The sequence below is a fragment of the Danio rerio genome, chromosome 6, assembly GCF_049306965.1.
Source record: "Danio rerio strain Tuebingen ecotype United States chromosome 6, GRCz12tu, whole genome shotgun sequence".
In the NCBI taxonomy this organism is placed as follows: domain Eukaryota; kingdom Metazoa; phylum Chordata; class Actinopteri; order Cypriniformes; family Danionidae; genus Danio; species Danio rerio.
The window spans coordinates 30007124-30023124 of NC_133181.1; the positions used below are offsets into that span (position 1 = coordinate 30007124).

At 36.1% G+C, this 16001-nt stretch overlaps 1 protein-coding gene across 2 annotated transcripts in view; it reads left to right on the forward strand.

The window, feature by feature from the left end:
• ryk (receptor like tyrosine kinase) overlaps window positions 1-16001 on the forward strand; it is a 96671-nt gene continuing 80670 nt past the window's right edge. The window contains exon 1 of one of the 2 annotated variants that reach the window (XM_005165931.6): window positions 1-619. In XM_005165931.6, the coding sequence (XP_005165988.1) occupies window positions 400-619 (220 nt within the window). In that variant the 5' untranslated portion in view covers window positions 1-399. 2 annotated transcript variants of the gene reach the window in all.

Genomic DNA, 16001 nt, shown 5'->3' on the forward strand with positions numbered 1-16001 from the left:
GGAAAAAGACCATGAAAGGACAGAGCTGGAGGACACTTTTCAGGACTGTTTGTTTGGGATAGTATTTGTGGCTTGTCTTCCGACTTTTTTTAATTTCAGTAAATAAAGACTTGGGACGTTATCTCAGGAAAAAGACAACGCTTTTACTAACAGCGTCCAACTGGTCCCGCTCGCGCCCGTGCGCTCCCTTCACTGAGATTGAGCGCGAGCTAACAGAAGTTAGCTGGACGGCTATCAGCAGCGGGTGAGGGGACAATACAGCAGAAGAAGGGTCGACAGAGAGCGCCGTCGTCAAAACCCAGTAGCATGTCGCCCTCGGGAAGAAGTAACTCAAGTTTTGGATGAGGTTCCGTGGCGCTGGTCGATCGCAGAGACTTTTTAAAGCGACGGTGGGCTGTGATGTTTCTGCCAGCGCGGGGCTCCGTTGGAGGCGCGGCGTCGGCGGTGTCCCGGGGTTGGCCGCATACGGTACAGTGGAGACTAGTGGGTTTCTTTCTCCTCCTGCTGCTCGAAGGGGCCCGATGCCTCGCCAACCCTAGTAATTCACCAGGCATAAACAATAACAACAGGCCGAATGTGAACATCTTCATGAGCGAGGAAGAGGTCAAGAAACTCCTAGGTGTGTAAACATTTTTCCTTTTCGCTCCACTTTATTCCTGTGCTTTCCAAAGAGCGTTGTTCTTTGAAGAAAAACTTTTTTTGTCGTCCTGTCAAACAAACATAATTGCCTATAACTACTTTATACACCAGCTCAGGTCTTAGTTTAGTGCCGAAAAGTACACATTAGTTGTTTACAGTGTTGCCACAAACTGCTAAAACGTTGTTGTAGTTTGTTAGCTCTCCATATGTTAGCTTTAACAGGCCAAACAATTTGCAGCGTCTGCGTATCCTCTAAATAGAGTAAGCTTATGACAATATATGCATAGAAATTTACAGAATACTCGATTTGAATTAGTTTGTGTGATTAGACTTGCCTGTGTGCTCTGGAAGTAGAAACTTGTTGCTACAAAGTTTCATGCTTGTTTGGTTAGAGCCCTAATTATGTGGTGATTTGTACGGTTTATGTCACGTATATACAAAAGAGACAGGAGGATGGCTGATTTTGAGTCTTTCTTTCTGTCTGATGTGTCTTAGACAGAAAAGCTGTAGGGATGAAAGTAGATATTTTCTCAGGTTCATTTGATGTGTCAACAAGCCAGTCCAGTAAACACTAAGCTGTATTTGTGTTGTTTTTTTGGTCCAAATATTAAAGGTAGTTTAAATGTTTAGTCAAAACATAAAACACATTCTAATAAGTTATATAATTCAGAGGCACAAACCGAGAAAAACAACAAAAACAGGCCTTTTTTGTGCTGTTGATGTTGTTTAAAAATAATGAATTTAACTGTGAGTTGTATATATCAGTATAACTAAAACATTTACTACTATTTTATGGTTGTCTCTCATGTTATAGAACTATTTTTTTAAACTTTTTTCATATTAAAATGTGTATATATAAAAAACAAAACAACTCAATGCAAAACTAGTTACTGACACTCGGTTTCTCAAAACTGAAGGTATTAAACTATTTTTAGAACAATTATAACCAAGCTAACCAAAAGATGCTTGCATCAGTTCATTGAATGTTCACCTTGAATGGTTATAATACTTAAAACAAAACCAAAGTCATTAGCAAGTTTACATGATTTAACATATTGAAGATTTGACATCAAAAACACATCTGCCTCTATCTTTATTCATTTCTAGAGTCATATTTATAGGACTTTTCATCTAAAGTTAATGATCAATCATAGAAGGCATGCGGTAAATTGTGTACAATAGGTTTTCACCAAGGCCTTAGAAATGACTGTGTATAATATGATAGTGTCCATGTGTCATAATGGAAAACACATGACTATATGTGTCTGACATTTTGCAGTTTGACTGTGTGTGGTTGTTTATAGCTTAATGTTTCTACTTAAATGTGAACATTCAGTTTATGAAGAATATTTGAAGTCCTCTTTCTATGATTGACCACATGAAGTGTTGTAATAATGAGTAAATGAATCAATTTATGCACTTTAAGGTGAAACTTTCCTGACACACTTGCTATGTTTGTATTCAGTGTAGGTTTTTGATTCATTGGTTGTTGTTAATTGCTGGGTATTTGTGACCGGGCCTATAAACATTCATTATCATTGCTAATGTCACAGCGTAGTTAATGAAAGGGTTGGGGGTTGAAGTGTCAATTTCCTGCTGGAAAGAGGAATCAGAGATGAGGGCATTTTGGAGCAGCTTGGTTTGAACTTGTTTTGAGGGCCTACCCTTTCAGCCTAAATTAAGAGCAATTTCTAGCAGACTGAAAATAAAACAGAAATTATATATGGCATTTATATAATGTGATGCAAATGTTGGAGCATTTTGTTTGAACTCTGAATGTTTCCATATGGAATATAATGTTTCAAATCAGGCTGCTCCACTTAAACCTTTTACATTTGAATGCTTTGAATTTGTAACGGCTTTAGTTTTGCCAAATGTTTGAGATGTTTGGCGGTAACATTTGGCGTTTTTATCCATGTGTGTATTTTTAATGTCTAATGCCAAAAAAAGCTTTGAATTTTAATCCAATAAATGTTAGAATGTGTCCAGTTTTATTATTTTTTCTAAGCTAAATAATACCTCGTATCATACTTTTTGTCATGTTTTACTGAAGAAACCACTAAAATTCAATGCCAATTAAATGCCGAACATATTATGTTTAGAAAATAAGATCATAAATAATGTGATATGCGATATATATTTTAAAGAAATTATATCCATAAATAATGTGATATGCGATATATATTTTAAAGAAATTATATCCATAAATAATGTGATATGCGATATATATTTTAAAGAAATTATATCCATAAATAATGTGATATGCGATATATATTTTAAAGAAATTATATCCAACCTATGTTTGTGTTATTTCAAGGAAAAGGAAACATCACTACAACTTTTACTGTTGCATAAAACAAAACAAGATATTTTAACAATGTAAACAAACGCAAATAAGTAAAAGTAAATACTACCACCACTTTGCTTTTTATCAACCTGAAAATGTCAATAACATACTAAAATTTAAAAACACATGAAACTGAGTGGAGGTATTACTACATTGCTGTCTTAGTGCTTTCTTAACATGGCTGGATTGCACTTTTGTATTACAGCATCTATACTAAAACCGTTACAGATCATTTGGACATAAAATATCATGTATACTCTGCTTGATTTCAGAGATGCATTTTCTGATGTGCTAAAAGTTTTTTAGGGACACTGTTTGCTCCTAAGATACGTTTTTGTCGATCTGATCACAAGTGGTCAAAAGATGCACATTACATCTTCCTTTTGTCCACTTTCAACCACTTTTCTGATGAAGCAGAGTCTGTGGGGAGGTATTGCACTTTTCTGATCTTAATACTGCAAAGCCAGTGCAATTTTAATAATTTACAAAAAATAAAGATCATATAAAACCACCTGTTCTGGTCAAATGATAATGTTTTATCAATGCACTTTATGCACTGACTAATGAAATGATAGACAACTGATATTGTATTTAGTTTATTCCCGATCAACACTTATTACATCCAGACACTGTAGGCACAAATTGTTGCACAATATATTTCAGCATCAAAATGTGCAATGTTTAGTTTATATGTTGGTATTATATTAGCGCAAAAGCCATAATTAAAAAAAAAAGAGAGATTTGTAGAATTTAACCATATGAAAGTTTGTCATCTGCATGTGATTTGAAGATCTATGACTGTGCATTCTATATTCATTCTATAGCTCTTGGTATAGCTTCCAATCATCATGGCTGCAAAGTGGCCATATAAATAAAGGCTTAACAGAGCAGGGTCACGTGACTTGTAGAGAAAGTAACTGAAAAAATTGACCTGGAAAAATTTTAGTGATTATAGGTTCTGAATGTTGATTTCTATTACTTTTCGATTAATCACCCCACCCTACATGATTCACAACCAGAATAATCATAAGCCAGTTAAAATGAAATTTTCCCAAAAATAGCTGTTCAAGCTATTTGGTAAAATTGTATTCATATCTCAATATTGCAGAAAAAACAACTATCGCAATTAGGGGTGTAACGATACACTCAGCTCACGATACGATGTGTATCATGATATAATGTTCACGATTCGATATGTATCACGATATTTGGAATAAAAATAGAAAATTAAACTGAAATGCAAATTTTACCAAGTAAACTATTTTTTATGTATTTCTTTTGTTTCAACTTGTTAAACTGAACCTTCTTTAAGAAAATAAATTAAACAGGCCTGTCTCTGGAAAATAAAACAATTAAAAAACTTCTTAAAAATATTATTGAAATGACAGAGACAAAAGTAAGGAACAATTTAAGTAAAGGTGCAAAAAAATAAGCTTTCTATTCAATTGAATTTAACAGTAAGAGCTTAAGGCTTTGCTTGGTCACTTGCGTTTTTTGTGTGTGCAAAAAAAAAAAAAAAATCCACATTTCCAGGTATTTAATTCATATTTAATTAAATTCATTTAGAGATATCTCTAATTACAATTGTGACTAGTCAAAACTCATTTAGATATATCTACAAATATTTTTTAATGGAAGTCAATAGAGGAATATGACTAGTCATATTATAATATATTTGCAGATATCTCCAATCTGATTTCGTACTAGTACGATTGTAATTGCAGATATCTCTAATTGTCGTTCTGACTAGTCGAATTATAATTATGACTAGTCAAAATATAATTAGAGATATCTCAAAATATATTTATGGATAGTCAGAACAAAGGTTTAAATGCTAAAACGGCTTGCCATACGCGCGCGTCTATCAAAGTCCGCCCTCTGTAGTAACAGCTCACGGTCAGCTCACGTCATGTGTGATTTTGCGGCGAGAACATTATATGAAGACAGAATGATATTTTAGGGTGAATTGTACCTTATAAATACAGTATGTGACTCTTTCAACACCATTAGGAGGTATCCCTGTCGCTGTGCAAAGTATTTAAATCACTGTGAAGACTTTAAAACTTAGGATGTTTGACCCAGCATGCGTGTCAAAAAGCGGACGAGTCTAAAGCAATGACTGTACAACCGAAATGTTGCCAGACGTCTGATATTGAGAGGATGGGCCATCCTCTATTTCAGCTCCACTCATCTTGGTCTGCTAACATTACTGCTGCTGCAATCTGAGCTCACGTCCGACAGCAGGTGGAACGTAGATCACGTGCAAATAGGGTTGTAACAATATACCGGTATGACGGTTTACCACGATTTGAACGTGCACGATTATCATACCATGAACAATTGCATATCAACGGTTTTAACCCTTAAAGACCGAGACAGCCGCCCGCGGCTAAAAATAAGTATTGCTCTTAAATGTTTAATAACTTTTGATCCGCTGATCCGATTCATACAATTCAAAGATTGGCATAAAGAAGAGAATCTCAGCTTTCCAGTGCCGTATCACATAACATTCGCGGACTTTCAGAGGCTCCGGAATCAGTGCGGTTACGTCATCAACATTTGACAACGCTGATTTGACAAAGAAACGCTCGTCACTGTGTCTCCGGACAAATCAGACATGATACATTGATGCATTGTCCCTCCTCCATGCCCAGATTGGTTCAAACTCGCTATATCACAACCAATAAGCATAGGTTTCGCTTTTGTTTGTGGACCAAGCTTTTTGAACAACACGAAATGAGAGATAGGCATACATTTATGCGCGGCTAAATAAAACGCAAAAAAAAAAGTTTTGCATGAAATAATTCTCATACTAAGTACTTTTGCATGCACAGCAGCACAGAAACATGACAAAACAGTGACACAGCAAAGGCGAACTGCTGCTCTTGCTGTTTTCAAAAGACGCAAATGAAGATGCAGCTGTTTGTCTGCATTGCATACAACCACATCCAAATCCATGCTGGCACATAGAACCTAAGGATGTTCCATATTGAATCTAGTTTCGTTATGTAACTATTTATAGTATAGTAAATATTTATATCTATTTTTTACTGAGGATTTGCACCATGTTTATTTGGACTTTATTTGGACTTTGACACATTATTTATTATTTTCTTATTTTTATTTGTTCATTGTGAGTGGTGTTGTTTATAGTAACTAAAAATATATTATTTGTAAAAAGTCAAATTTGCTTCACTGTTCTATTATTTTGTAACATTTGTAACATACCGTATACCGCAAAACCGTCAAACCGTGGTATTGTTTTAGACGATTATCATACCGTGAAAAACTCATACCGTTACAACCCTACGTGCAAACAGCTCAACTAATAAGAGAAAACGTACGTCATATCGTAATCAAATCGTCATAACGCCACGATGCATATTGTGACATTTTTGCATCGCAATAAATCGTACAACGATAAATCGTTACACCCCTAATCGCAATGTTATATTTTTCCAATAATTTGCAGCCCTAGGACATGGTATTATGTCTTACAACATGTATTTGTGCTGTAGTTTTTATAAAATTCATTTAAAAATATTTTAGAACATTGAAATAAATTTAAATTAATTAAATTAGGTAAAAAAAAATAGACAAAGGATCAGGAATTTATCAGGCAAAAATACCAATCGCCCAGAATATGCAAAATCACCATGTTTTTGAGCCCTAAATCGCATCCTTGAATGTTGCCGTGTGAAATAAATTATTAAAATCTTTTTTTGGATGTGGACTATCTCAAAAGGCTTAACAACCTGTTCGCTTCTGTCCTTGGCGTTGTTCACTTGTGATCGGAATACCACATGTAATCAGGGCCAGGGTGTGCCAATCGTTGGCAGACAGATGTATTTGTATTAAATCACTCATTTATTGCAAATATTATGATGTGCACATTTTCAATATTTCAGTAATTCCAATATATTGCTAAAAAAAGGTTTACTGCAAGTAATATTTTCTATAATTAATTAAACAACCAGAACTGGTGCCCGCTGAAGAATCCAAATGCGATGGCGCTGAGTGGGTTTATTTGAGCTTTTCTGAAATGTGAACAGGTTTGAAATATGATTGTCCTCCCTCCAGTCTCATACCTCTTTTATCCTCCGTAAAGCTGACCTGCATATTTTTTGTCACGACTGGCTTTGAGAACAGAACTCCTGGATATGGGAGCTTCTTTCTGGCTCACTGCATTTCTTCTCTCCTCTGTGATGATTGATGAACTTTATGGTAGGATTTTGCACTCTTTGATGATCATATCAGATTATTCACATTAGCTTGTTGTCGCTTGTAGTTTTATGCAGGGTTCTCTGCCATTTGTCTTTGGTTGAATGGAGCTTTTTATAAAAATTTAAGGGGAAAGTGGACTGGAGATGTGCTGTTCATAAAAAAAAAGTGCATCTCATAATGTCACTTGCCCTTAGCTGTCCTTCTTGCTGTGTCAATTTTTTTTTTCTCTGAGTGCATTCTGAGATCCTGAAACCTACTCGGATTACATTTATTCTGAATACACCTGAAGGACATATCAAGTAATGTTCTGTTGCATAGTATTGCAAGAATGTATCTTTTATATGTTAACATGATTTTTTGCATTATTTTGGAATCAAAAGCACCTTGATATGCTGAAGTATACTGAGGGGCCATTGTAAGTAGAAGAAGCCCCTGAATGTATTAATCACAGGGATATCAGCCGCTTATAGTTTTTCTCTGCCAGTGCATTAGAGAATCAGGTGTCTGCTGTTGCGCACAGGAGTCTGATTACCTCTGATGTGGTTCAGAGATCCTGTTTTGTGACTCACAGGATTTCTTGACTTATAAGTTCATGGTTGTGGTGGTTATGCAGAGGTTTTATTTTGGTGCTTGAAATGAATGTAGATTTCAGTTTTGTCTTTAGAGCTGAATTTATTTTGGTGAAATGAATGTACAAACTTGTGGCATAGCTTAAAATTCCTATCGTCTTCCGCAGATATACTGTTGTGGATGTAACATCTGTGATTTCTGGAGTTAGCACTATTTGATTGGTAAAATATGAATCTATATGAAAATGCTGCTGGGCAGTAATTTTTTTTTATTTACATATTTGTACCTAATATCCATATTAGTACCTGAAGCATACTAGTATCTGAAGTGTACATATGAATTCCAGAAGTGTACATATTAGTAAAAGTGTCTTGAAAATGCTGAAGACCCCATTTTAGTTTGTAAATGTGATTTGTTTTAGTGTAGACAGACTGAAATGCAAACGTGAATTTTGAATCCATGCTCCAAGCTCCATGCATTTTAGTTTAAACGTCTTTGCACACTGAAGTCTGAAATTTCATATGCATTTTTTCATATTTTTATGCAGAAATTTTGATGCATAAAAATTAATCCATTGCAAAAATACGCAAAACATTTCAATTCAATTCATCATCAATTCAAGCAGTTTTCTACTCCAAAGTAGAAAAATAGAAATAGGCTGCATATTGCGATCATCCAATATTGTATAGAGGATGGAGAGTTCAGCTCATTATCAAGGAGCTGCACTATGATTGTCCTGAAATGCTAAGTTTATTTCAGAAAATCAGTGGAAGTGCAATGGACTGAAAGCAGACTATGCTTTTTATTATAATGTCTATGAGCAGTATGTCAAATGAAATGACACATATACACACACACACACACACCAAGCAGCTGCAGGGGAGAGGTGCGCCAGTAACTGAATCCAGCATAGGGTTTCTCAACTGATCGCCACATTCTGTCTTTATTTTATGCACTGTGTGTTTGTCATGAAGTTATCTGTAGCTCAAATGACGGCATTCTGTAGTTAGCTTTTCACTTGTGCGGTGGCTCTGAACTGTAAAAACAAAGCTTAAAGTGCTTTTTCGGATGCAAAAAATCAAACCCGGTGCAAATTCTTTTATGATGGACAAAAGTTTCGCAGGCAGTGTGTCAATGCTATTCACACAACGTGAGGTTGAATTTATTTTTTAATGTGCAAAAAAAATTACGGACAAATTTCTGATTCAGTTTGCACTAACCTTAATACTGTGGACTGAGATTTTCTGAAACTCAATAAAACTGCTAGTCTGGGCAAGGAGTTTTCTCATTCTAAAATGTTGCTTTAAAGCTAAAATGCACTATTGTTAATGGCACCTAAAAGTGTGACATATCCAGATCCTTTTAGATCACATACCATGGTTCAGGATATTGGTTATTGCAAAGTTAGCAGTCATTTAATCATCACAAAATTTCAGTTAATCTGCAAGAAGATGTGAAAAAGAGTTAAATTCTTTACTCTATACATAAAAAGTGCACTCAGTCCTGCATCTGCAGCGTGCCAGTGTCGAATTAAGTTTTTCATGTCGTCTTGGGCTTGTATGGACAAATGCACACAAAATGACGTCAGAATTTCAGACATGGTGACTATTCTCATAAACCCAAGTGGTCTCCATTAAGCCCAGCGGTAGGTCCTTCTGCAAACTCACTTTCTTGTTTTTTTTTTTTATTATTTATTTTTTTTTTAGCTTTTTCTATATTGTACAGTTGATGTATTCTTGTAACAATATAGTTCTCTCGACGGCATGATCCTGAACAATGTTGATGCTGAGTCTGCAGTCTGCGATGATCCATTTAGTGATGGATTGAGTTCGCTTTGCAGTTGTTGTTGTTGTTTTGTTAACAGGCCTCTGCATTCAACCAGTGTTCTTTGGCAAGCTCTGCTAAACAGGTGTTTTGCTTACATGTGCAAAAATATGTTTAAGCGAAAATGCTACTTACAACTTGCTGTGCGTCAGTAGAAAGACAGTTTCTCACTACAATAATTTTACATCACTTTTGTTTAATTCAAACTTTACTTTTTTTTATAATAATACTTTGCATTCAGCACACACACTTTGTCTTGATCCATCATATATTATCCATCACACAATGATGTGACTGCAATCATGACTGCAGAAAGCTTGGGTCAAACCTTATCAAATTATTCATTTGGGTTAGAAATATTTACGCATAAACCCCTTCAGATTAATCATGTTAATTTAGACAGGGTAGTCATTTTGTTTCTTGACAAGTTTCAGTGAAACTAAATATAAAAGCATACTGATCCTTGGTGGTAAAGAAAAACGTTAAAAAAAGACATAATCATTCCAATTTAATGTAATGTGAACATTCTGGTGCCTGTTAATATGTCTTCCTCACAATGACTAATGCACACCCGACATGCATTTTTTTAATTACATTTTTTTTCGTAGGACCTACTTGATAAGACCTACCTGAAAACACCCCCTAATTTAATTTGTATCTTAATTTGCAGGTATCCAGTTGTGTTTATTTGTGCTTTTACTAATTTGTTTCAGTTCATTTTCTGCATCCAAAGCAATGCTTGTATATCTATGTAGGTTTTGGCCCATTTTTTGCATTTTCTGAAAAAGGATCCAACCTATGACTCATAAGCTATAATGTGATTTAGACAGCGAGTGAGTCTTATGATCTATTGTATCTCTGTTTATATCATAATCATTATTCATACTTGCATGCCAACAATTAAAAGGTTTTTGTTGAAATGTTACCAAAAACAAATGAATAAAATTGAAAATACTTGTAACTTGATCAAGGCATATAAAATATTATTGTTTGCTGATTCTATCCCTGTGTTTGGTATGGTGTACCAGTGTTTCCTCTAGGATTTTTTTCCCGCTGTGGTGGCAGACTACCTATGGCATTATTTCAATGACAAATGGAGAAATGTCGTGAGCGCAGTATTAAACAAGTCGAGATCGCATTTATGCAATACGAGCATGCACATCTTTTTGCTTGCGCACCGATTTCCTCTGCTCGTGCACAAAACCTCTTGCACACTCTCTCAAATATACACTGCTCAAGTGCAGATCTTCTTGTGCGCTCTCAAAAAATGCTGCTGAAGTGCAATTTAGCGCATTTATGTTGTGAGTATGTCTCCAACAATTATTATATTTTCTAGGAATATTTATGAATGTCTCCAAAAGACCTACAGAGCTGCATGAATGATTCCTGAATTAAAGTGAAACTGCTATAAACTCCAGTTAGATAAAGTCATTGTATGCAGAACAATAGACCTTTATCCATAAACGAAGTAATATTATGGAAACTGTGTTCATCTTAACTGAAAGCTATGTTGTGTTTGCTGGCCTCACGCATCATGCACCTGTCAGTCAGTCAGCCAGCCAGTCAGCACGTAACCTCAAAGGGTTAAACAAATAATGCACACCACTAGTACGCCTACAGAAAAGTTTGCACTGTTATAATTCACTTACCTTTTAATAAGTTTTGGTACAATTATAACCCACTATTACAAACAACAACAAAAATAGCTGAATGTTTTGAATGAGAAGCGGGATGCATTTTGGTGTGTTGCCCCGCCATGGAAGAATGAATGTAGCGGAAACCATGTGTACTTATGTAGCATTTAGTTTTTTTGCTGGCACTGTCAGAGATTTATTCACCATCTTTAGTAGGTCTATTTGGTGTGTTTGTGTGTATGTGTGGATGCGTGCCTGCGTGTGTGCATGCGTATTAATTTTCTTTGGTGTCTGAGTAGAAACTAAACTTCATTTGCCATGTTTTGGAAAAAAAAATATGAGATTAGGAGTTGGAAATGACTTACTAGTTTGTATATAGTATGTACTCTTTCTTTTTCAACCTCTACTGTTTTTTTTCTGTGCTTTTGTTTGTTTTCTCGGTTAGGCTCTTGTCATTTCCTGTCGTTCTCTGTCTGAGCTTTCTGGAGTTCTGTAATTTCTTTCGCAGATCTTAATCTGTCCTCCTCCCCTTTCTTTTTTCCATCTTCTTGAGAGCCATGTCAGTGAAAGTAACCTCTTCTTTTTTGTTCTATAGTGACAGGATCTGATTGCTAATTTAACAAGAATGCTGTAAATGATTATATTTGATGTCCATGTTTACATTTTTATGACAATCTGCTCTCTCGGATCTGGGAGTTCACTTTGTATGGCATTGAAGTAAATCTGCTGGCTTCTAGTGGTGTAATGATACACCAATGCCGTGGTTCAGTTTGGTTCATGGTATTGGAGCCACAGTATGGTATGAATCAGTTTTGTTCAGTTTGCTTGGGGGTTAATGGCTTGTAGTGTGGCACCAGCAATGTTAAAGATCACATGAAATTAAAATAAAGTTTTTTAGATGTTAGTTTAAGGATGTCTAGTGTGCTCCAAAACAGTGACAAAATTTGCAGTTCGAAGATATAAAACTGATTTGAAAAGCTTGTAGTTTGTCACGTCCACCTAAATGGATCAATGGTTCTATTCATGTCTTCTCATACTTTAGTTTCTCATCAAATCATGACCAATCAAATGCCCTCTAGTATCTGACCTTCTCATTTGTTTTTCATTTGATGCACTCAACCACTTTCACTGGAAGAGCAGTGATGAAACAAAACGATATTAGTTTTTTTGGTCACACTTTACAATAAGGTTCATTAGTAAATGTTTATTAATGCATTTACTAACATGAACAAACAATGAACAATACATTTACTACTGTATTTGTTCATGTTAGTTAACGTTAGTTAATGAAAATACAGTTGTTCATTATTAGTTAATGTTAACTCATGGTGCATTAACTAATGTTAACAAGCATGGCCTTGCATGTTAATAATGCATTAGTAAATGTTCAATTATGATTAATAAATGCTGTACATGTGTTGTTCATGATTAGTTCATGTTAGTAAATGCATTAACTAATGAACCTTATTGTAAAGTGTTACCGTTTTTTTTAAAAGGGGGATGAGTTACCGTGTCCCACCCTCTTTTCATGTTTTGGTTGAGATTACATCAAACATGGATAAAAATGCATATTTCAAACGGTTCATACATAGGACCTTTAAAGAACACTATATTCACCTTTGACTTAATCTTTTTTTTAACATAAGTTGTATTAGGATTGGGTGGTATGTCGGGTTCTGGGGATATATCGATTTGATTCCCCAATGCGATGCGGTATTATCCAATATCTTTTATATCGATATCAGTGTTTCATCTAGGATTTTTTCCAGCTGTGGCGGCAGGCCTTTTTTTACACCGATTTACCAACTACCTGTGGAGTTATTTCAATGACAAATGTCATAAGCGCAGTATTAGAAGTCTTGATCGCATTTTTGTAATAGCCTACGAGCATGTGAATCTCTGCTTGTGCACAACTTCTTGCACGCCCCCTCAAATATAAGCCGCTTCAAGAGTGCGCAGATCTCACGCTGCTAAGTGCGATTTAGTGCGGTTATGTAACGAGAATGTCTCCGGCATTTATTAGATTTGTTAGGAATATTTTTGAATGTCTCCAAAAGACAAACAGAGTAGCATTAATGCGGCCTGACTCTTGAAGTAAAGTGGAACAGCTATACGTTGTGTTTGCTTGCCTCACGCATCACACACCTGTCAGCCAGTGAGTCAGCACGTCACCTTAAAGGGTTAAACAAATGACGCACAGCTCTACTACGGTTACAGAAAAGTTTGCGCTATTATAATTCACCTACCCTTTAATACGTTTTGGTGCGACTATTACCCGCTATTAAAAAAATAAAATGTTTTGAGTGAGAAGCTGTAATGTTGCCGTGGCGGGATGAATTTTGGCGTAATGCACCGCCATGGAAGCAGGAATGTAGCGGAAACCATGTATATAGTTTGAGGCCACACATGCGCATTCTGTGTGAAACAGACCACTTCTCGGTTGCATGCGAGCCCCACTTGCATAAATGAAAAATAAAGAAAACCCTGTATTGAATTTCATTTATCAAAAATTTTGGGGGAATTTTTTTTTTTTTTTTGTGCAGCTGTTTATTTGTAAACAGAGAGGGAAACCCCTTTGTTTGAATTACGTTTTGCTCAAAAAATGTTTAATAATGTTTTAATAAAGGCTTTAACTCTCAAGTAACCATTTATGGGAAAATACTGGATATATATCGTTTATCGTCATTGCTCCTAAAAATACCGGGATATGATATTTTGCCCATATCGCCTAGCCTAGTTGTATTAACATGTATTAACACTTGCTTTACATGTTTCTGTTTTGTGCAGATTATCTGGGTAAAATAAAATGGAAAATCTCTGGAGCAGAATAGTCAGAAATGTAAAAAATTATCCTACCATACAGTAGGGCTGCACAATAAAAAGAAAAGAAAAGATTGCGATCTCAATTTGACCCAACATCCAAAAAATGCAATTTCTGTCTTAATGTAAGGATGTATTCATGGCCCGCAAAATCACACATGAGCTGACACACATTTGTTTACTACCAAAAGGACACGTGCGTGCCTGCCATCGATGTCTACTTTAGTGAACAGAATCTGCATATGCTGTGAAAAACGGGTAATAAAGTTGTAAATAACGTTCAGTTTGATGCATAGAGCGATCGTATGGGAGCCACACGGAAAATATGATTTGCACATGTGTTTTTTTTTTTCTTTTTTTCTTTCCTCAAAGTGATGGCCGCCATGACATGAGTCGCACTCGGCAGTGAAAGTGAAACGCGTGTACACATAATTTAATGATTAATGATTATGACAAGCATTTGATTTTTTTTTTCTTTCGTAGTGAACACAGAGTGTTCAGCATGAAAATAAATGTTTACTGGGTCAGTATAACTACTCTAGCCTAGAGCTGCATGATTCTGGCTAAATTTTTTTTTGCTTTTTTGCCATTTTTAGCGTGTGATTGAAAGCTATGTCACTAAAGGAACACCTTTGCTCTATTTTTAGATGTAAGGCTCATTGGGCTCAACACAAGATCGACATTCACCACATGATCGCTGTAATAGAAATTATTGTTTGTAACTTAGTTTGTTTGTAGGTAGGTTTGCAAACTAGTGTACTTTTTCATTGCGTCTATGTTAAACTTCAGCCATTTGCATTTCTCGCGGTCACAGAAGCTCTCTGTGATCTCAACCAGGTGCAATTGGAAAGTGTGAGTGCGTTGCCTCACATGGGAATCCCTCCATTGGAAATAAAATAATGAACTTGCCTGCAGGTCGCACACCAGAAGCGCCCGTGTGCCGTATCGCGGCTCTGAGCAGCGCATCCGCTGCCTCAGGCCCCGTTTACACTAGTGCGTTTTAGTTTGAAAACGCATAAGTTTTGCTACGGTTACGCCATCCGTCCACACTACGCCGGAGTTCTCGAGCGCAGAAAACGGAGCTTTTTGAAAACGCTGGAGAGGCCGTTTTCATTCTAAAACGCTGCTGCTTCGTCTCAGTGTGGATGGGGAAAGACGGAGACATCTGAAAACGGAGGCGGGGCTGCAAACGTTCGCCTATCTAATTGGGGCTTTTCCTCAATATTAGGTAGCCCACACACAGTTCAGTCTTGCATCCTCTTCTTGTAAGTTAAGACTTCGCAAGTTTGATCAAGGCTGCAGTCTCCCCTTTCTCAGTTTGATATGGAAAACATACCGAGGACACGGGTAAATCTTCAAAGGAAACAGTGTACTTTATAACTTCATTCACATCACCTTGGCTACGTTGTTTCCCTTTCTCAACAATAAAACGTAAACATGATTTAAGGAACTGCCTATTTTCTTTTTAATATTAGCAACTTAACAGACAGCAGAAATGTTGAGGCGCCGTGCTGCATCTATGAGCGTCATCTTCACTGTGTGAATATTTATAACAAAACGGAGCCTACAACAACTGCCTCCTTTCAATTTCAGTGAAAATAGGAAACGCACCCTCTCTTTTGCTGAATATCAGTTTTAATAATCGATAATTATAAAAGTATAACATACAATAAGTTTATACATTGTAGGAAATAAAGGCAAGCGATCAGTCAATGTACCTGGATTAATCATTAACTTATCTTTGCGCTTAACCAAAACATGTTACCCGTGAACAAGTATCTTAATAGATTCCAATGACCAAAGTCAGGGAATTGGCCTATGTCGTTAGATAAAGACAACAACATGAATGAAATATCACGTTTAGCAAATATAGTGAGATTAGATCCAGCGGGAGATGCGTGATGAGCAGTCCGACAAGCAGAGCTCTCATCTGGGTAGAAATG